The sequence below is a fragment of the Camelus dromedarius genome, chromosome 11, assembly GCF_036321535.1.
Source record: "Camelus dromedarius isolate mCamDro1 chromosome 11, mCamDro1.pat, whole genome shotgun sequence".
Taxonomy (NCBI): domain Eukaryota; kingdom Metazoa; phylum Chordata; class Mammalia; order Artiodactyla; family Camelidae; genus Camelus; species Camelus dromedarius.
The window spans coordinates 40,439,898-40,461,711 of NC_087446.1; the positions used below are offsets into that span (position 1 = coordinate 40,439,898).

Below are 21,814 nucleotides of genomic sequence, written 5' to 3' on the forward strand. Positions count from 1 at the left end.
AGCATACTTGTCTGGTATATTTTTGTTACCATTTTCATTTTTATAGATTAGTAACTTATCTAGATTTATGTAGTACTCTGAGGTGAACTGTGGTAAATGTTCTCCAAAGATGGACATCATAGTAGCCTTGCACTACTTTCTCCAAGAATTTATTTCAGAGAGAAATAAAGTTATATCTTGCTTAAGGTCACTATTATTTCAGATCTCTGTTAGAGCAGCTGACGCTGTATCCTAACTGATACAGACTCCAAATATAACCATTTTCCAAGTTCTATTATTTCTACTTCTGAAACACCTTCCCTTCTCATCCCAATGTTTTCATTCCCACTGTCATTTCACTAATTTCTTTCTTCTCCCAGTTACCAAAAGAGCCTCCTAACGGGGCTAGTCACTAATCCAGTGGTTCTCAAGGCAATTTTCCTCCTAGGGGATATTTGGCAAAGTTTGGAGATATCTTTGGTTCTCACAACTGAGGGAGGGTGTTCTAGTGGCATTTTGTGGATAGAAATCAGGGCTACTGCTAAATATCCTACAAGGTCCAGGGTGGGCCTCCACAACAAAGACTTATGAGGCCAAAATGTTAATAGTGCTGAGGTTGATAAACCCTGATCTAATATATCCCCCACATTCTACCAGTGACAGATTTACATTTCAGATCCGACACATGCCCCTTGTGGTATACACCTCTCAGACTCACAGTCTCCTATTATCTTTTGGACAGTCTTCCAACATTTGGAGAAATACAAATATAATTCTCACTTCCCCAAGGAAGGATTTCAGACCCTATATTTCAGTCTCCTTTGCAGCCAGGGTTCAGTCTCCCTCAAACAGATGTGTCCTTTTGAGCCTTTGATTTAGAAGAGAACAAGGTGAGATAACAGGCTCTTTTGGAAGCTTGGCATTTTGCTGGTGCAAAAACATTGGCATTTGAAGGTGGCACCCATTCCCCAGTGGTTCCTGGCAGCAGTGACAGCAGTTTCCTCCAGTGTGGGGTGGGGTGGCAGCAACAGTCCCAGTCATGATAGTTTCCTCATCAGGCCAGTTCTTCAGCATGGATCTGGGCATCACTCCCGGAAGCTTAAGCGGGTGTCACTTCTCCAGCCCTCCCAGAACTCCTCAAGCTATTCAGTATCCTTTTGAATATGCTCCTTTTCTGCTTAGTCAGAGTTATGCTTTATTGCTCAGAACTAAGAACCCTGGTAAAGATCCCCATGCTTAAAACTCTTCAGTGGCTTCGCATACATTCTAGAATGTGTCTCAAATCCTTTGTTTAGCTCAAGGCTTTTCTTTATCTGGGATATACTCATTCTGTCCTCACTGAGCCACTGTATCCACTCTGGCCACACTGAGCCACCCTGGTCCTGCCATCCTTCCTCAATCCCATATTGCTTGCCACGAAAGAACCCTACCAACACAACAATCCTTCCCTGTGTATCCCAACCCCCAGGACTGTTCTTATCTCTATCGTAAACAGGAGACTTTTAATGCTCTACTACAAGAAGGTGATTCACTTACCTGCACACACTGCACAGGTAGGAACATGGCTTTTCAGCACTTAGGATAATATCTGGCGCAAAGCTGATGTTTATTTAATGAATAATGTTTATTTAACGAAGGTCAGACTGTGGACAAGTACTGCCACCTATTGGGAGGAACGTTAATCAACTCTTTTATAATGATTTGGAAAATAGCTATTATGCAAGGATGAAACTTGATGATACTTTCTCATCTAAGTTATCGTTATCATTATTGCCAGACCCTCTGTGGTAGCCAGTCTCCTCCCGGCCCCCAATGGTCCCTGTCTATTGGTACTCATGCCTTTGGGTTGATTCTACCACAATGAAGAGTTTTGTGATCAGTAGACCACAACTGAAGTGATGGTATGTGACTTCTGAAGCTAGATCATTAAAGGCATTGTGCTTCTGCCTTGGTATCTCTGGGATTACTTGCTCTGAGGGAAGCGAGATTCCATGTCATTGGGACACTCAAGTGGCCCCATGGGGAAGTCCATGCAGTGAAAAACTGAGGCTTCCTGCCAGCAGTCATGTGAGTTAGATCGTCTGGCTCGAGTCAAGATTTCAGGTAACTGCAGCCTTGACCAACTGAGTTAAATCTCACGAGACCAAGCCGTGCCCAATTTCCCGACCTATGGAACTTGTGGGACGATAAATGTTTGTTGTCTTAATCTGTTCAGCTTTGAGGTGGCTGTTTTGCAGCGAGAGATTACTAATATACTCTCCGACACAAATTTTGCTCTAACAGGGGGAAACTACCAGAGCCCGGGCTTGGTTTCTCAGAGCGGATGGTGCTGGAGCTGGGCGCCACAAGAAAATGGGGTAAGAACCAGGCACACCAGGGCTTTGCGGAGTGGTGAGCAGTACGGTCTGCAGCATCCCTTCCAACCCTAACGCTCTCCATGCACAACTGTAAAGAGGCGCACACAGTCAGCGGCCGCAGAGCGGCGATACCCGCGCCCCGCGGCAGCTCAGCGCCTGCGCAGTGCGCTCCTCGCGCTCCCAAGGGGCGCCGCTGCATGCCGAGTCATCGATCGCGAGTTCCCGAGCGGCCTGGCTCCGCGCAGGCCGCCAGCCGCCCGCTCGCGGGGTGGGCTCTAGGGGGCGCCCTCAAAAGAGGGGCGGAGCGCTCATGTTCCAGAGACCGGCAGGCAGAGCGGCTGCCGCGGCGAGGCCTGGTCCATTACTCCGCAGCATCCCCATAGCTCCGGTAGTCGCAGTTCCGGGGCCGCCGCCGCTTGAGCGGGAGCTGCCCGACTGCTCCGTCGTCACCGTCGCCGCCTCGGGGTCCGGGCCACTGGGGCCTCTTGCCGCCGCCATGAAGCTGCGGGTCCGGCTTCAGAAGCGGACCTGGCCTCTGGAGGTGCCAGGAGCGGAGCCGACGCTGGGGCAGCTGCGCGCGTACCTGAGCCAGGCCCTGCTACCCACCTGGGGGTACAGGTACGCGCCACGGAGAGGCGGGGGCACGCCGCGGGCCCTGGAGGAGGGCCGGGTGGCGCGGGCACGCCCCGGGCCGTCACGTGTGGCCGGGCAGGGAGCGCGTTGTCACGGGGCCCGCGCCCCTGGGACTGTGACGCGAGCAGGCACTGGGGTGCAGCTCACCGGGTTCCGGCTCTGGGAGATCATGGCCCAGCGGCCCGGAGGCTCCGATCCCCTCCAGGGTGAGCCTTCGCTTCCGCTTTTGCAGTGAACGAACCCAGGCGATAGGCTAGGATGCAAAATTCTCACGCCTTTTGAAATGTAGAGTTGGAAATTATGGGCTTGTCTTGGGTTAAACCTTTCCAGGCTTTCAGCAATTTAATTAATTTTAAGTTCACCATCTCCAGCTCTCCAGCTGTCAGAGCATTTCAGTGAAAAAGTTTGGAAAGTACTGGAAGAGGTTAGAAACCCGCCCTCCATCCAAGACCACCTGTAACTTGTACCTCTGCGGTGAGGCTGCAGTAACCTCAAGACTCCGTTAAGTGCTGACTTACTAGGCGCCGCGGTGAGCACTTTGCCTTCCCCACTGCAAAGTTTTACAAAATGCAGTGTGTCGGTCTGTTTTAAATAATTTTATTTTCCCGGGGTAGATGTTGCGCCTTTTTCTTTTTAAGCTAAAAACTAAGGTAAACGTTGGCTTATGATGTCCCTGGAGATCTTGCACTTTGGGGGCAGTGACACTGAGAGATAATGGATCAAATTGTTATTAATTTATGGGGCTGCAGGAGGCTGCTTTCTTTCCAAAAGAGATTCTGGGGACAATTATTTGGGAGTAGAAGAACAGAAGTCAGGTGGTCCTCTTCAAATACTGAGCTAGCGAATTTGAAATTTGTGCTGAGAAAAATACAAAAGATGAAGTTCCCTGGGGCTTTTTAGGTGAATTATTCAAAAGAAATCTTTCTGTTAATTAAGTGACTCCTTTCATAAGACTTTTATAAACTTACATTTTATTTTCAGTGAATTCAGTAAAATGAGGGCATATTATGAATCTCTCTTTCATTTTTCAGGTTAAGACATTATTATGTTAAAAAGTAAGCCTGTTTTCTTCCAAATTAAAAAAGTAAAAACAGGAAATGAGGATTGACATAACTCCTTTTAAACATTATATTAATTGATGTGCCTATTGTTTTTTCCTTGGTATTGAACAAAAATGAACTTCTCTTTAAAAAAATTTTTTTTAAGTATAGATTTACAATGTTGTGTTAGTTTCTGGTGTACAGCAAAGTGATTCAGTTATACATGTATATTCTTTTTCATGTTCTTTTACATTATGGTTTATTACAGGTTATAGCACCCTGTGCTATAAAGTAGGACCTTGTTTATTTTATATATAATAATTTGTATCTGCTAAAAAGTTACTTCTCTTTTTAAGGTATTTTCATACATATATGTATATATGTTTTATTATTATTATTTTTCAATTAGGCGGGACAGTCTGGAAAGGATGTGAAACCGAATATGACACTTTGTTTACCCAGGAACTCAAGTTAGTTTCTCTTTCAGGTTTGTTTTTACAGTTGAGGCTGGTTAACTGGAAGGAATGTAAGCTTCAGCTTGTGAAAGTAAATTCATTCTGAGTGTGTTCATTTTTAATAAATGGACAGTTTTAAAATGTGTCCATATGACATTATTACTTTTTAAGTGTCTTTGCTGAGCAAGTGGATCTGGGTTTGCCATAAAATAATTTTCGAAGGCCTGGAGTTTCTAGGATGGCATTCCCTGATGAAGTTCATTTTTTTTCAGTTTCCGAAAACAAGTCCATTTTTTAACCCTTCTCCTGGAAAACCATATATTACTTCAGAAATAGCTCTTCCTTTTTCCTAAAGGGAGAGGGAATGCCTACATTTTATTAAGCAGACAGTCCTTTACCTTTTTTATGAATAGATATTGAATAGACATTATACTAAATACAATGAAAAAAACAAAACTTTTGCTGTGACAAATGATCCATAAACACGTAGTTAATTTGAGGTGGTTTTTTTTTTTTCCTGTTAAAAATGGGATGGTGTTTTTCAGGGTAGTTGGCAGGTTTTCAACATTTTATCAAAACATTTGAAAACAGAAGCATGGCTACTTTTTTTCTAATAAGCAAGAGTAGTTTCTAAAACTTCAGTAATTTCTCTATCAAAGACACTTTAATTGGTAAGAAAAAATGTATTTACATGCAGAAGAAAAACATAAATGAATTATTGGGAGCACTTTTGAAAATGTAGCATTGTAAGAACAAATAAACAGAACATGATTTTCAGAGGACTTCATCCTTTGTTAACCTCTCAAAAAGTTAATGAAGTCAGCATTACTGAGTGTAAATATCTTATAAAATGTTCTACAATGGTTTGTTAATTATTCCTTACCATTATGTGATGAAATGACAGTTATTCTCTCAAGGTCAGATAATCTGTGCTGCAGAAAGAGTCAGGGTTCATTGCTTCTGACTAATTTGAACTCTTAGCTAGTTTAGCACTGGGTTTTTGGATTTGTTTTGTCTTCCATGTAAAAGACATCATAACTGGTCATCAGTAAGGAGGATGAACTTATCAGTAGGACGGATGAATTTATACCCAGCCATCTACATGCACTCATCTAACTTTTTGTGATTATGAATATTCATTTAGGACATAGGTCTAGTACTTTGGAACCGCCAAAAGCTAACTATCCTGGAAGGATATTGAAGGGTAGCCCTGATTCCAGCCTCATCTGGATTTTTCCATCTAATGTTTATGGGTTGTGTCTATTCCACAAATACTTCTTTTTGCCAGGTGCTGGAGATACAGTTTTGAATTAGACAGACAAGGTAGCCAATCTTATGAAACTTAAATTCTTGTGGTAGAGGTGGGGAAGAGAGATGATAAGCAAATAAATATGATATTTTCTAATATTGGTATTATAATGAAAATAAAACATGAGAATGGAATAGAGTGATGGAGGCTGGATGGAAGGCATCTCTGAAGAGGTGACATTTGGGTTGAGACCTGGATAGTGAGAAAGAGTCAGTCATTTAAAGGGCTTGAAGAGCAAACGCAGAGGCCCAGAGGCTGCAGTGAGGTTGATCTGTTTTTGCGGAGTGAATAGAAAGCTCATGTGAACAGAGAAGAGTGAGTGAGAGGATTGATGAGGTAGGAGAAGTAGGTAGGGGTCAAATGTTGGGCTTTGGAGGCCGTGTTAAGGATTCTATTCCAAGGTCAAATAGAAGCCATTGGAGGATTTTCAGCAAAGGAATGATGTGATATAATTTATATATTAAAAAAAACTATTTCCTTGAATCTCATTTGCCATCAATCCTAAAATGCACGTCCTTACATCACACTAAATGAAAAAATGCTGTCCATTAAAGTTGTGATATGTCATCGATTTTAAGAAGCATCCCCACATGCTTAGCATGTACGAGGCCCTGAGTTTAATGCCCAGGATGTCCTCTAAAAATAAATGATTTCCTCCCCCCGGCAAAAGTTAAAAAAAAAAAGAAGACTATAAAAAAAGAAGCATCCCTATTTTGAAGATGACAAAATATAAAAAACTATGTGTTTTAGACGTGATGGAAACATGGATTAACGATAGAAAATGCTAATCCTATCCCCCCCGCTAGAATCTATAACCTAGGTATTTGGTGATAAGAACAAATAATTTTGATAGTTTTTTCCAAGATTTGGCTTTCTTCTTATTTTTGTTTTGTTTTGTTTTGATTACTTAGTTCTGCTGGGTCATACAGTGTACGTTATATATGTTCCGAATGTATTATTGAGGGTAATGGTAGTAGGTAGCTCTTACTATCCTTATCCGTCTTTCTTGGCAGTTCTGATACCCGGTTTGCAATTACATTGAACAACAAGGATGCCCTCACTGGAGATGAAGAGACCTTGGCTTCATATGGGATTGTTTCTGGGGACTTGATATGTTTGGTTCTTGAAGATGCCATTCCAGCACCTAACTTACCTTCATCCACAGATTCAGAGCATTCCTCACTCCAGAATAATGACCAACCCTCTTTGGCCGCCAGCTCCAGTCAATCCAGCATACAGGATGAACAACTGAGTGATTCATTCCAAGGACAGGCAGCCAAATCTGATGTCTGCAATGATGACAGTATGGTAGGTGTTAATATCAAGACAAGAAATAGAGTAGTTGATAAATCATACTGAATAGCTCAATTGAATTCTGTGCCAGTCGGGATAATTATCATTAGTAGAATGCAGATAATATTCTTATGGAAAATTTATTTTTATTTTAATTACTTTTCTTTTCTTTTTATTGATGTATAGTTGATTACAGTTTATTACAGTATATTAGTTTTGGGTATACAGCATAGTGATTCAGTTTTTTTAATAGATTATACTCCATTTAAAGTTATTATAAAATAATGGTTATATTTCCCTATGCTGTACAATATATCCTTGCTGTTTATTTATTTTATACATAGTAGTTTTTTTAATGTTTTGAGAAGCCTCCATACTGTTTTCTGTAGTGGCTGCACTAATGTACATTCCCACCAATAGTGCACTAGGGTTCTCTTAGAAAACATTTTTTTAAACTGCTAAATGCCTGGACCAACATAGGTCTGGCATTTGAAGAATCCAGTTTTTACATATTTATTTTGTTTACACACCCACTCCTTCAGATGTATAATCCCTTGCCTTCTGTTGTTGCCTCTAACCTCATGATTCCCAGCTTTGTTTCTCTGGTCTACTCCACTCACTAAGGCTATGTATAGTTCACTTATTTCCAAATGATTTGCAGGGCATTTATACCTGAATTTAAAAATTGTCACCTCAGACTCTAGATGCTAACATAAGTTTGAAAATATGTGCACTGATGGTTTCTTCTTCCTGAATCGGTGACCTTCTCTGTCAATGGCAGAGCGTAAAACCTTGGAATGATTTTTGATTCCTTATATCCAGCCCCTTAACAGGCTTTGTCCGTTTTTCCTTTCCATTTCAGGCTTCCAGTGTGTGTTTTTCAGTCTACTTTTGTGGGTTCATCTTCTCTCTGCACATTTTTGATTATGTTATTCCTCTGCTCCCTAGTAACTCTGTGTCATGGATACACCTGGGCTCATAACTTTTGAACTGAAAAAGACCAGATATCTCTAGTTCATGTCACAGAGGAGGAGAATGTTGTCTGTTCTCCTGAACCTAATTTTTAAGGCTTTCTGAAAGGTAGCCCACAACCTTTCTGGAGCTAGTTTCTGCTCTTCCCTCCTGTAAACTATCACCTCCAGTTAGACTGGACTGGACTCCTCCTCATTTTCTATCTTGCAGCAGCACATTCACCTATTCGCATGTGCACATGCACACACAACTTAGTGACTGCTTCGCTCTTTGCCCTCGCTGTTCTCCCAGCCTGGAACCCACTACCTTTCCTCCCTCTCCTGTCTACATCTCTGCCCACCTTCCAAGGCCTTGCCAACCACAGCCCAATGGTTTCCTTCAATTTCTTTTTGTTGATTATTGCCTTGTAAACACTTCATTATTTATTATCCTTCCTTTTGATTTCTTGTATGGCACAAATAATCACTTTATTACTTAATATTTTCATACCAATACATATGCCATCTTGTTAGTTTTGTGTGTGTATACTTATCACTTCAACTTAATTTTTTTTGTGGGCCTTAAATATAAGTATTCACTGTGCCTATCATGTTAAGTGTAGACAGATATTAAAAAATACTTTTTAACTGATTGGTAAATTATAAAAATCATCTATGTTTAGGTTTTTAGTAATAGTATCCAGAGAGATTACATTAAAAAAGATTTTATAAACCTCAAAGTATTTTTGTGAATTTTTTTCCCCCAGGACTCATTATGTATCTCTGAGCTTCTGTCTCATAGAGGTAATCTAGGGAATGAGTAAGAGTATTTAGCCAGATATTTAAATTACATTTCTGAATTTTTTCTGCTGATAGACTCATTCAGAGATTCTGATAGAAGGACCCATTCCCTTTATTTCTGTGTACTCTTAAAATCATTAAGATGGAATTTTTCATAGGGTATATGATAGTTACTTCACTAGTTTCCTTTTGGAGAATTTTGAGACATTAATATTGACTCAAGTTAATAATTTCAGTTCTAAAAGTATGTTGTTTTGTATTCTAAGACTATAGGGTAGAAATTTTTTAGTGTGGAAACTGAGCTTGAAATCTCATAAATAATGCTTTAAGCACTTGAAACAGTATGATTTGTCAATTAGACGTAGAATGGGGCATTGGAAAAGAAAAATAGGTGGGTAATATTTGAAACAGTAGGAAAATTTTGCTCTTCTGATTAAGTGTAAATTAATTTTCTTATTTCATTATATTTGGGAATTCATCTAGTACCTGTTGAATCTTCAATGAGAAACGCATAACATGGTATCAGATCCTAATATTAGCTGTAAATTGCTTTATAGTCAACTTGTTCCACTCACTTGTAAATGACATACGACAAATGATCTATTTAGAGAGGTGGTGCTAAACTTTTTTTTTTTCATTTCCACATACATGAAGAGTATGGTAAGTATATCATATCAGGATGGCCCAGAGAATGTCAGTGGTTCTCTTCGAGTGGGTGTGAGGTTTGATAAGCTCACCAGGGGATTCTGGTATCTTCCTCCCATGTCATTATCAGTCTAGGGTAACCTTCTAATAGATTTCCCTCACATGTATTCTCTCCCACACAACTGTCAGTAAGTAGTAAATGGCCAAAAGTTAGGCACAAGAAGCAAGAGCATATATACAGGCATACCTCGTTTTACTGCACTTAGATAGTGTGTTTTTCACAAACTGAAGGTCTGTGGCAACAGTGCATTGAGCAAGTCTGTTGGTGCCATTTTTCCAAAAGCATTTGCTCGCTTCTGTCTCTGTGTCACATTTTGGTAATTCTCAGAATAGTTCAGACTTTTTCATTATTATATCTGTTATGATCCATGATTAGTGATCTTGATGTTACTACAGCAAAAAGGTTACAGCTCACTGAAGGCTCACATGTTGGTAAGCATTTCTTAGTAATAAGATATTTTAAAAATAAGGTTATATACATTGTCTAGACATGCTATTGTACACTTAATAACTACAATATAGTGTAAATATAACTTTTATATACACTGGGAAACCAAAAAATTTGTGTGACCCTGCTGTATTGCGGTATTCACTTTATTGCAGTGGTCTGGAACCCAACCTGCAATATCTCCAAGGTATGCCTGTAATTCATAATGTAGTTGGGTGTTAAGTTGTTTTAATAAATAGTTTCTCCTTGCTCAAAAATATGTCAGAGCCGTGTTTTTAGATAGTGTGGATGGTCATTGGCCTCTAGGTTTTAACAAGTGAATCTGGATCTTTTCCGAATTTGGATTAATTTCCTCTGCTCCTTTTCTAATGAAAATACGAACTTAAAAAGAAGAAACATGTGCTTTGCATTAAGAGTTGAGCACATACCTAGGAAACAGTCTTTCTGAGCAAAATTAATATAGGTAACCTAGTCTTATTGAAGCAATATATGATGTCCAAACATTGGGTGGCTATAACATTTCAAATTTTTATTAGCTGGTAACATTGATTATGTTATTTAATCGGAATCAAAATTACAGCATGTATAAAAAGGCGACATCATCTGTCTTGCCTATTTTACAGAATTTTTGCATGGTGCAATTTAGGAAACACTGAAAACAAAAACACGAAATTTTAAGATATTTTCCTTCAGTTCAACAAACATTTATCGAATACTTACTGTGTGCCAGGTACTATTCTGGTGTTACAGAAATGGGTGATATGTGATCTGTTCCTTTCTAGGCCTGTGGTCATGGTAGGATATAGGCATGTAATCAGAAAATTGCAATACAGTGTAATAAAATCATCCTGCAGTAATCAAGGCCTTGGCAAAGCAGAGAGGTAGTCTGTATTACCTGGAGGGGTGGGGAATTCTAGAATGGGAAGGAAGGGACTGCAGAATTTGATACAGAGTCAGGGATCAGGTGATGAAGGGCCTTGAATGCTAAGAAGTTTAGGAGTTTGGACTTTATTTCGTAGGCCTGAATTTCTCAGCATGTCTTTTATGAAAAACTTGTCTCATGAGATTGTAAGTGTTATGGGGATACTGTGTGTTGAGGAAGGAGGAGGATAGTGTTTCTTGGTTAAATGTTATGCTCACTTAACTATTATTACTGAGCTTCTCAGAGCTTTATAATGCCAAAATGTATTTTGTGAATGTGGAGGGTGAGGTTGGGTGGCTGTAACATGAAGCATTTCCCAAACTTACTTGCTTACAGACTTCTTTTTTCCTAAGAACACTTAGGGTCACATTCCAAGGCAATGCTACTGTCTGCATTGGGGAAATACTGGCAAGTTTAGGCTGAGACATGACCAAATTCTACTGTCAAAAAATTGGCAGCAGTGGGTGGAATGTATTAGAAGTCAAGGAAGAAGAGTCAAGGGATACCTGGGGAGGCTGTTGCTGGAAATTAGGAGCTAAATGAGTCTGAAGTACCAGTGCAGTAGGGAGGGGCAGATTTTAGAGATATTTAGGAGATAGATTCAGTGGAACTTTGAGGACTGATCAGATTGAGGGTGGGGTTTTATAAGGTAGAAAGGAAAGTGGAGGATGATTTCCATGTTTTTGGCATATCAGCCAGAATTAGTGGAGATAAGGAATTCAGGATGGAGGAGCAGATTGCAGGCTCATTTGTTTAGAAGAGTTTGCTTAAAATGTGTCCTGTTTCTGAACCCAATAATGTGCTTTGGCTCTGAGCACTAATCTCAGTTCACTTTGGGATACAAAATATAGTGTGAAAAAATGAGAGTCTAATGAATTCATTACTTTTGTTATCTTTTTCAGTCAGGGCCCAGTCAGAATTTTGAAGCTGAGTCAATTCAAGATGTTGTGGATATGGAAGAGGGCACAGGTTTCTATCCCTCAGAACCAATGCTCTGCAGCGAAGCGGTGGAAGGGCAAGTGCCACATTCATTAGAGACCCTGTATCAGTCAGCTGACTGCTCCAACCCCAGTGATGCCCTGATAGTATCGATACATCTTCTCATGTTGGAGTCGGGTTACATACCTCAGGTAAGAGTACAGGCAGAAAACAGACATGTTAGGGTTTAAGTTTCCCATTAGAAAAGAGGTGGTGCTCTAGACTTCTTTATTAAATGTATCTGGGTGTTAATGTAAAGTGCCGAACACAGTGATGGGCATACAATAGGCAGCCAGTAACTGTTCCCTTCCCTCTTTTTCTTCTTTTTTTCTCCTTCATTTCCTTGTCATTTTTAGTTAGTACTATAGAATTAATGACAAGTATGGTTTTTAAAGAACCCAAAAGATTACATATACTAATACGTAGATAAAATGTTCTCAGTGGGTGTGGATTAGGCATGACTAGACAGAGGACTCACTAGGTTATTTTTGTTGTTGTTGTTGTTAATAGCTCTATGAGCCAGTAACTTAATAGGATTCCGTTAGAAAGAGGGACCTTGTTCTTATGCTGTAGTTGCTTACCTTCATTTGTTCGTTCTTTCATTCATTCCTTATCCACTTGATAAATGTCTGCCAGTGGCAGGTACAGTGCTTTGCCTCTGCTCTTAGGTAGCTTACAGTCTGAGTCAGACAGAGAGACAAGTATATAAACCATTATACTGTATTGGCTAAGTTGTAGGGGGAACAAATACAATTATAGGATGCCAAAGATTCACAGAGGAGAACATTTAGAAGTTTTAAAAACTTTAACATACATAAGCATACCTGGGGATCTTACTAAAATGCAGATTTTGTTTTAGTAAGTCTGGGGTGCAGCCTGAGATATTATGTGAGCATATTCCCACATAATAACAATGCTGCTGGTTTGTGGGCCACGCTATGGGTAACAAAGACGTAGATTCAGTGATCATTAAATATGTTCACCATGCCATGCACTGAGTCAGGAATTAGAATATAAAGACATTGGGACAGTCCTTGTCCTCAAGGAGTCCATAAGTAGGGCAAAGAAACAAATACAAGGAAAATATATATTATTATAATGTATTATGATAAATAACATCATAGAAGTATGTGGCGATAGAAATACAAACAGAATGTTAGAGGGTAAAATAGAGGGAATGACAAATAGGATTTTTTTTTTGAAAAAGGCTTCACAAAGGAAGTGGTATTTGAGCTGGGGTCTTGAATAATGATACGGCTTTGCTAGGCAGAGAGAGAAATCTTTGATGAGAGAAATCAGTCCCTATCTCTGTTGTTATCTATTTACACAAAAATGTTGATGGTGGATAATGTATTGTGACATTGTTTTCTATCAAAGTTTTATTACTAGAAATATTAATGATTTGGTAAATTTTATTACCGGGACTGTATGGAATGCTTATTTGTAGACAGGTTAGAGGCCTCTTGGGTTTTTATTCTTTTTGAGAGTAACACCTTTCTTCATTATTTGTTTCCATTTCATTTCATTCCCAGGGGACTGAAGCCAAAGCTGTGTCCATGCCAGAGAACTGGAGGTCGGGGGGCGTGTATAAGCTGCAGTACACACATCCTCTCTGTGAGGGCGGCTCTGCTGCTCTCACCTGTGTGCCTTTGGGAAATCTCATCGTCATAAATGGTAATGGGACGGCATGGTTTATGAATACTTACAAGTTTCTTTCCAGACATTTTATAGCCACTTCAGTGATTGGCTATCATGATATAGTTATGAGTCTTTCTCAACTTTGTTTAATCCTGGGACCACTGATAACATGGGTCTGAAAGGTTGTAGAATGCAAGGCAGATGTTTAGGCTAGCATCCTTCACTCTTGGGACTTTTGCTTTCTTAACCTTGTAATTTTTGTTCCGGGGGAGTTAGTGATAAATAGGAGTGAGATGAGTTTATTACGTATGAACTCTTTGAAGAGTACTTTTTCTTTATGCTGGTGGATGGCTTTTTAATTTTTGTTTTACTAACCCAGGTTTTGAACTGAGAGATGGTGAGAGGTGAGATTGAGCTGGGGTCACTTTTTATCTAGGTTGGCATCTCTGAACACAAATACTTGTTAGGGTTCTGAGGTCTCGGTATATGTGTTTTATCCCTACTTCTCCACACCCTCAAGAGTCACTCTGAATGGAATTTCTTTTTCTAGTTCTCTTTCATACTAGAAATGTCAAGGGATACGAATACATTCCATTTTTGTATTTCATTTTAGGTCAGATGGCCACACAGAGATCTATACCAACTACCAGTGATCTGTGGAATAGTTCAGTCACACATTCTGGAGATCCATTTGAGTGACTAGACTCTTTCATTTTTGTTCTGTTTTGATTTTTGAGGTTTACCCTTTTAGCTAGGTAAGATAGTATGGTAAGATTGGAATGACTTCATTTTTTATTTTTCATTGATGCTCATCTTTTGTACCACAAAGACAGGTGCTTTGATGTGCCTTAGCTTAGTGTTTTAAGATGTTCTTCAGCTACTAGTTTCTGCTGAGATGGAAGCAAAGAGGAGGCTTAATAGAACCCCTGTTGCTACTTAAACGTTGAACAGCAACATGTTTGTTTTGTTTAGTGAGATCCCTAGTAAGATTTTGTTGGAAAATGTTTTTTCTGTTAAAATTTATTTGGAAGCCACTGACTTATACTGCCTTGATCTTTGAAATAAAATAGTTCTAGGTCCCTTTTTATGTAATTTCTTCTATTTCTTTGTAATCACTAGATTCTTTAAAATGTTATTTAAGAGCCTCAAAATTTTAGCTTTAACAGCTTTGGTGGTATTCCACATTGGTCAGTTTGTGACTATTTGATGGCACTGGGACCCAGCAGTGTCTCTTCAACAATTCATCACAATTAGCAAATGTAACTTTAGTTGGGCATTCTTACTCACAGAGAGTCAGCAGTTTCTGCCTTCATCTAATATTCTGCTACATCACATCATAACTTGCATGGTTGAAGTTACCGAATAATAAATGTGAGGTTGTAATTTTGGCTTCAGTTTCTTATAAAGGCACTTTAACAGCATGTGTATCCTAACCTTTATTTACTAGTTTTAAGATACTTAACATAGAGAATAGCTGCTGAATGTCTTAGTTTTTGATGTTTTGTTCTTCACTAATTCTTGGCAAATCAGCTACTTGTGGACTTGGGTGGCAGACAGCTATTCCAGGCTTAGTTCTTTGAAAAGGAGCAGTGTGTCCTTAAATCTTTCCTTCACCCAAGACATGTGCACAGGCACATCACAGGCTCTTTCATGGAGTGAGATGAAGTGTGCCTTTGTATATATGATTAAAAATGAACCCCCTGGCAATGTCAAGAATATTAGTCCTTTGGGTCTAGAGAGAGATGATACTGTGAAAACTGGAAGGATTCTTTTAATAAACAAGGGAAGACTCTTTGCCAAGGGTTAAATAAAAAGTGGAGTTTTTAGTGACCTCATTAGAAATAATGACTGCACTGTGTTTAACTGTCTCCCTTTAACCTTGTTGCATATCTTTCAACTACTAATAAACTGCTGTTGGTAATAGTTAGTGGATTTCATATAAAGGTGCTTACTGTAGTTTTTAAAAGTGGTGTTTTAGAGTGATTTGATTTAATGAGATGCAGGTTTGCACTTTGGACTTTGCTGTGAGGAAAAGAAATAAGCATAGAGCAGTTTGTTTGTATAATGTGTCCTTCATGTATATTGGGGGCAAGGGAATGCAAGTCCATACTAAAAATTGAAGGCAGTTGATGAAATTACAAAGCTTTTTCATCATCTTTCTTTTGCTTATTTACAGCAACACTAAAAATCAACAATGAGATTAGAAGTGTGAAAAGACTGCAGCTGCTGCCAGAATCTTTTATTTGCAAAGAGGAATCAGGTACTATAACCATGATGTAACTTTTGGGATGAAGCTTTGAGAGGTACACTTTAAAAAAAAAACAGGAAGGTAATGTTCAAAAGACTTACAGTTTCTGAATAAGATTAAAGAAGTTCAAGATAATGTTACAGAATTTTGGTTTTCCTGTTCTTCTGAGGGTCTTGGAATGCTAAATTATATTTATATTGCCATTATATGATAGTATGTAATGCTTCACATACCATTGATGGTTCATAATTTCTGAATTAATCTTTGTGGATTTTTCTAGCATTGTATTTAACCAGTATGGAGAGGATCTGTGTTTGTGGAAACCACACAATACAATTTCATTATTGAAAAATATTGAAGGAAAAACTACACTCAAAATGTTTGCTTAAACTTATATAAACTTGGTTGTTATTTGATACATTGGTATCAAAGATTGAAACTTTACCAAAGTTTTCATTCTAGGCATGGTTTTGCTATATTCTATGAAATTAATAGATGTAAAGAAGACAAAATTTCTTTTTTCTTTTTCAGTTAATCCCAAAGGCAGGTAGGTAGTTGAAAGAGAAGAGATGTGATGGAGAGGGAATTAACTTCTTTCAAGTGCTTGTTTTTTGCTGGACATGTGCCTTTACTGATGTTACTCCATTTTATTCTCATAGTAAACTTAAAATACAGATAGGGAGTGGTGTGGTTTATATAGTGGGGTGATGGAATTTACACCAGTGTCTTTTAAGAGAACGCTACCTAGATCTAGATCTTTGCCTTTGGAAGCCTAGAGGTTTATTCTTGTTAGCTCCCAGGGGAGATCAGGCCCCGATAGACGAATTTATATAAACTAAAACTGATAGGAAAAGGAGACATCAGAGTGCATATTAATAAAAGTCTCTGAATATTTAATGTCATACTAGACCAGTGTTTCTCAACGCTTTTTTCATTATCAGTCCCTTAAGGAGACTTTCAACACATTTCTCCCCCCTAAATCATTCTCCCTATGAAATTTTAATTCCATGGATATACTGTATAGTTTTTTTATACTGTGGCCCTTTGGAGGGTTACAAACCAGTGTAATAGCTAGGATTTTTGCTCTGTTGGGGACAGTATTGCTTCTGTTGAGAATGTCTGAACTAGATTGATAAATCTGTAAAGATGGTCTTACCATTAACACCAGAAAAACTTGAAATTCCTTGGCTAAAAAACTGTATATTCATCTCTATATTAGGGAGGACCTTGCTATCGGGAGTAGATACACTCTACATTCTACACAGTAGAGGTTATCATGCCCATTTTGTAGATCAGGAAACAGGTCTAGAGAAAGTTAAATTACTTCAAGGTCACAGAGCTAATAAACGGTGTAGTTTATGATTAGAATAGACTTTACTCCTGAGCCTTTTTTCAAAAACAACTTTTATAGGACTGTAGCTCAGATGATCTGGTTTCTGTTAAATAAGGAAAAAGGAAATGAAAGGGGAGGAAGAAAGTTAATACTGTTAGATTATAAGCTTATGGATTATATTAATTGACTGTTTTCAATATGTACTTTTTATATTGGGTAGGAATATGCTGCTCATTTGACAAGACATCTTAATCAGTTTTTATTGTGGCTCATAGTATAGTACCTGGTATATACTAGGCACTGTTATTTACCCTTTTATTTGTAAGTTCCTAATTACTTCTATAATAGGTCCATGAAGGGGAAAAAATTGTTTAAAGATGTTTCAGTTTTCAGAGTCACACACTGTATACTTCTTCTAATCGAGACTTTGGTTCGTTTCGTGTATGTAGGAATTATGTGTGAAAACTTACCACTTTGATTTGGTTTGGCAGAAGCAGAGGACACCATTTCGTTTTTCCACTTGATTTTGTGTTTTGATTTTTCATTTCAAAAAATATCCTAGGGGAAAATGTAGCCAAGATATACAAAGATCTTCAGAAGCTCTCTCGCCTCTTCAAAGACCAGCTGGTGTATCCTCTTCTGGCTTTTACCCGACAAGGTGAGAAATGATAAATCATCACAGGTTGAATGGCTAGAAAGAATAGTAAGTTTACACATGTTTAAGTATGAGATATGACTCTTCCCTTTTTTCTCCTCCTCTAGACTGATAAATCTGTCAAAATTTTGCTCTTTTAAGACTAAGCTTAAATGTTAATTCCTTAACTGCTATACATTTCCTGTTTTATTTCCACTGCATTTTGCACATATCTTTATTGTAGCCCTTCTTCCAGTGTATCATAATTGTTGATATGATTTCTTTCCACCTAAGTTTGTGAATACCTTGAAAACAGGAAATATGTCATTTTGTATTCTCATGGCCTAGCACAGGGTCTGGCCCATAATAGGTGTTCAGTAAATACATATATAAATAATGTATAGCTTGTAAATTGGGTCTTTTTAAAAAAAACTATTTATTGGGACTCTTCTAGGTACTTGGGATATTTCACATGCATTCTTATTTAATGCTAACAACTTTGAAGTAGATTTTATTCTCATTTTATAGGTGATGAAACTGTAATTCAGTGAGGTTTATAATTAACTCAATGTCCTTGTATTAGTCAGCTTTCTCTTATGTTGTAGTAAAAAATATTTTCAAATCTCCATGGCTTAAAGTATCTCTCACTCATTACATGTTGTGTGTGGGTTAGCTCTAGCTGAAGGAGTAGTGAGTAGTCCTGACCCAGGACTTGCACTTCTTGTGGCACAGGGAAAAGAGGGCCAGTGGCCTAACCTTGTGTTGGTTATTAAAGTTTTTGTTCAGAAATGATGTACCACTTCCACTCATACTTCATTGGACAAAGTAAGTCAAAATGGCCAAACCTAATCGTAGTGGGACGGGGAAGTCTAACTATAGGGTAGAAAATGATACAGTAGAATCATAATCTACCACAGTCTTTTAGCTGGTAAATAATTTCAGATTTATGCAGATAGATATGTGGCTTTTATCTGCTATCTGTATGTAGAAAAATAATTTTTTTAGGTCTCAAGTTACATGGTACAAGGCTATTGTAACTGTAGTTTTCTTTGGTTGGTGGTGAGGGAAGAAAATAATGTGAATTTTAAAACCCCTTGTTGGATTTTGGTTATAGCTTTGCTAGTAGAAAATAGTATCCCATATGTTCAAAGGAGCTAATAATCAAAAAATAATTTTCATTTGACTTTGGAAAAAATTATTCTTTTCCTTTTATGGTTTTGCTTCTGAATTTATCTACCTCCCCCCCCCCCTTTTTTCAGCTTACTAGACATCAAATAATAGTAATCTAACACTTGAGTGCTTATTATGTACCAAACATTATTCTAAGCACTCTACATGTATTTATATGTTTAATTCTCAACTCAGTGAGGTGGGTAATATTAACCTATTTTATAGATGAGAAAATTGAGTTAGAATTTAAATAACGTATCCATAGGCACACAGCTAATAAGTGGCAGCATTAGGAACCAAATATAAAAGCCAATGAATTAACCATTTTCTGTAGTTGAATAGAGAATTTTTTGTTGCACTGAATATTGCTTGAAACAAAACAGTCCATTGGCTAGTATTTAGAAATTGTCATAGCTATTTGTTTGATTTGTATTAAGAAGTAATTTGTCTCTCTACTAAAACATAAAGGGAATTGGGGGCTTAGAGTTAGTAGTAGTAATATAGTCAACCTGGGGATAAAATTCTGTTATAGATGACATACTTAGATAATTGAGAATACCATCTAATTTATCATCTCTCTAGAAAGTTGGCAACTTTGGTTTGAATATGTGGGGAAAAGAGGATGTTCTCTACTTAGTGATACCTATTCTTTTTTTCCTTTTAGCACTGAACCTACCAGATGTATTTGGGTTGGTAGTCCTCCCACTGGAGCTGAAACTAAGGATCTTCCGACTTTTGGATGTTCGTTCTGTCCTTTCTTTGTCTGCAGTTTGTCACGATCTCTTCATTGCCTCAAATGACCAACTTCTGTGGAGGTGTTTATATCTGCGGGATTTTCGAGGTGATTTCCATGATAACATGTTAACAAGAAAAGGGTTCTTTCTTACTGAGGTCTTAATTACCCAGCTTCCCAGAAGTTTTAAGTTGTAGGCTCTTTTTTTTTTTAAGAGTAGGAACTAATCATAACATAGCCTTATTGTAAAGGGATTCCAAGCTTTATATACCTTTGCCTGTGTCCTGAAAACTCTCCCCATTCAGTTTTGTGTTCTCTCCAATACAAATAGCGCATTAGACCAAGTAGACTATTTCAGGATAGGAAATGGAAGTAAGACAGGCTTAATGCTAGATGAGTAAAGCATTTTTAAATCTTTATTTTTTATTTTTTCTTTGTAGATGGTACCGTCAGAGGTCGAGACACAGACTGGAAAGAAGTAAGTATTTTTAAATATCAAGGCCAATGCTCATAGCACAGAAATAACTAGTGAATTAATACGTGAAGGGCATATTTTCCACTTTTATTATGATATAATACAATCAAATTTATTGCTAATTTTTCAGTAAATGAAAATGTTTTCAACTTTTACCTTGATAGTAAAATAAATAGTCCTTATCTTCTTGTAATTACACAGGAAAAAAATCTTAACACAATGATGATTTTTACCTTTGCTTAATGTAAAATATTCTTCCTTCTTCTATTGTAAAAAAAAAAAAGAGTTGTTTTTGTGCTGGAGTAGTCTTCATCTGTTTAGCTAGTTAAAATAGTATGCTATGAATAGAATAAGTAACGTTTTATTTGCAGATGCCTACTATAAAAGACATTGAGAGGACTGAGAAACTTGGGATGAAGGACTAGAGATAAATTTCAGTGAGAGTCCTCAGATATGTACAAAATACATAGTACTGTTCTTTAGGAATATGTTCCATCCTCTAAAACAGTCATCTTTTTGTGTTGTTATTTAAATTGTGATCTGTTAGGGACATAATTTAGGTGAGAAAGTGAACTTAAGTGCTGACCGCCCCTCCTACCCCCCCCCCACCAGTACCTTAACTTTTTCTATTTTGTGGCATGATATTTTCAACAAATATTTAAATTTTCTACTTTCAAAAAAGGCTGACTTAAAATTGCACATCAGCTTGAGAGCTCTAGAATGCAGTCTTGAGAGTATATGTCACTCAGTTATCCCTCTATTGGATGTATCGTTACTCCAAGTTGTCACAATTGCTCAGTTGCAGTGTGGTTAGAGAATATAGTTCATTTGGCGTTGTATTCACAGCTACTACCTTATTCATGAAGATAGAAACTGGTAAGAGTTCTCTTCTGTGCATTGGTTTCTTTGCCTCCATAGTGTGGGAAAAGTATAGATAGATCTATACAATGAAAGCAAATTGGAACTTGGGGGAAACAGCCAACTCACTTACCATATCTTGTTCTTGTTTTTCTATAGCTGTACAGGAAGAGGCACAAACAAAGAAAAGAAGCTCAGAGAGGGCGGCATGTGATGTTCCTGCCATCGTCACCCCACCCCATTCCATTCTATCCCAACCCATTGCACCCCAGGCCTTTTCCTCCTAGTTCTCTCCTTCCTCCAGGAATTATTGGTGGTGAATATGATGAAAGACTAACACTTCCCTATGTTGGGGACCCAATCAATTCACTCATCCCTGGGCCTGGGGAGACACCCAGCCAGTTCCCTCCACTCAGACCACGTTTTGATCCAATTGGCCCACTTCCAGGACCTAATCCCATCTTGCCAGGGCGAGGTGGCCCCAATGACAGATTTCCCTTAAGACCCAGCAGGGGTCGGCCAACTGACAACCGGCTGCCATTCATGTGACTGATTTGTAATCTCACTCTGGAGCTTGTTCTGGTTTTTAAAAAAAACTACAGGTGTCATCTTGTTGGGGTGTTGATCTCTAGTGTTTTCTGATTGTGGTGGTGAGAAATGCACTCACAGAAGCCTTTTGGTAGATATATTTAAAGCTCCAGGGGTGACATGGCCCAAAGGGCATGACAGGGTTGGCCCTGGGAATAACAGGTTACTGTCATCTCTCTTCTGAATTTCCCTCTAGAATGAAGGTTGTTCACTGATAGTGTTCTACACCAGAATAAAAAAAAAATCAAGTGTAAATTACATAGCAGC

At 38.4% G+C, this 21,814-nt stretch overlaps 2 protein-coding genes across 4 annotated transcripts in view; one reads left to right on the forward strand and one right to left on the reverse strand.

Annotated features, from left to right (window-relative positions):
• The window catches only part of BPIFC (BPI fold containing family C), a 47,611-nt gene extending 45,045 nt beyond the window's left edge, over nucleotides 1-2,566 (reverse strand). For both annotated transcript variants that reach the window (XM_010994180.3, XM_064491698.1), the window contains exon 1: nucleotides 1,516-2,566. The gene's annotated coding sequence lies outside the window, so the exon portion shown is untranslated. The remainder of the gene's footprint in view (nucleotides 1-1,515) is intronic.
• FBXO7 (F-box protein 7) lies at nucleotides 2,537-21,805 on the forward strand. 2 transcript variants are annotated; one of them, XM_031462820.2, is made up of 9 exons: nucleotides 2,537-2,954; nucleotides 6,787-7,081; nucleotides 11,795-12,022; nucleotides 13,403-13,544; nucleotides 15,685-15,768; nucleotides 17,652-17,747; nucleotides 19,558-19,734; nucleotides 20,067-20,104; nucleotides 21,119-21,805. In XM_031462820.2, the coding sequence occupies exons 1-9, from the start codon at nucleotides 2,647-2,649 to the stop codon at nucleotides 21,506-21,508; spliced, it is 1,758 nt and encodes a 585-aa protein (XP_031318680.1). In that variant the 5' UTR covers nucleotides 2,537-2,646; the 3' UTR covers nucleotides 21,509-21,805. The 2 variants fall into 2 exon arrangements, with proteins under 2 accessions (XP_031318680.1, XP_031318681.1); XM_031462821.2 differs by lacking the exon at nucleotides 2,537-2,954 and adding an exon at nucleotides 3,034-3,175 and having other exon boundaries at nucleotides 6,939-7,081.
• The last annotated feature ends 9 nt before the right edge of the window (nucleotides 21,806-21,814 follow it).

Bases quoted from the DNA above. Each gene is read 5' to 3' on its own strand.
- FBXO7 (XM_031462820.2), top strand. From the start codon at position 2,647: ATGTTCCAGAGACCGGCAGGCAGAGCGGCTGCCGCGGCGAGGCCTGGT. The intron at 2,955-6,786 runs GTACGCGCCACG...CTTTCTTGGCAG, and splicing joins CTACCCACCTGGGGGTACAG to TTCTGATACCCGGTTTGCAA. The intron at 17,748-19,557 runs GTGAGAAATGAT...TTTTCCTTTTAG, and splicing joins TCTGGCTTTTACCCGACAAG to CACTGAACCTACCAGATGTA.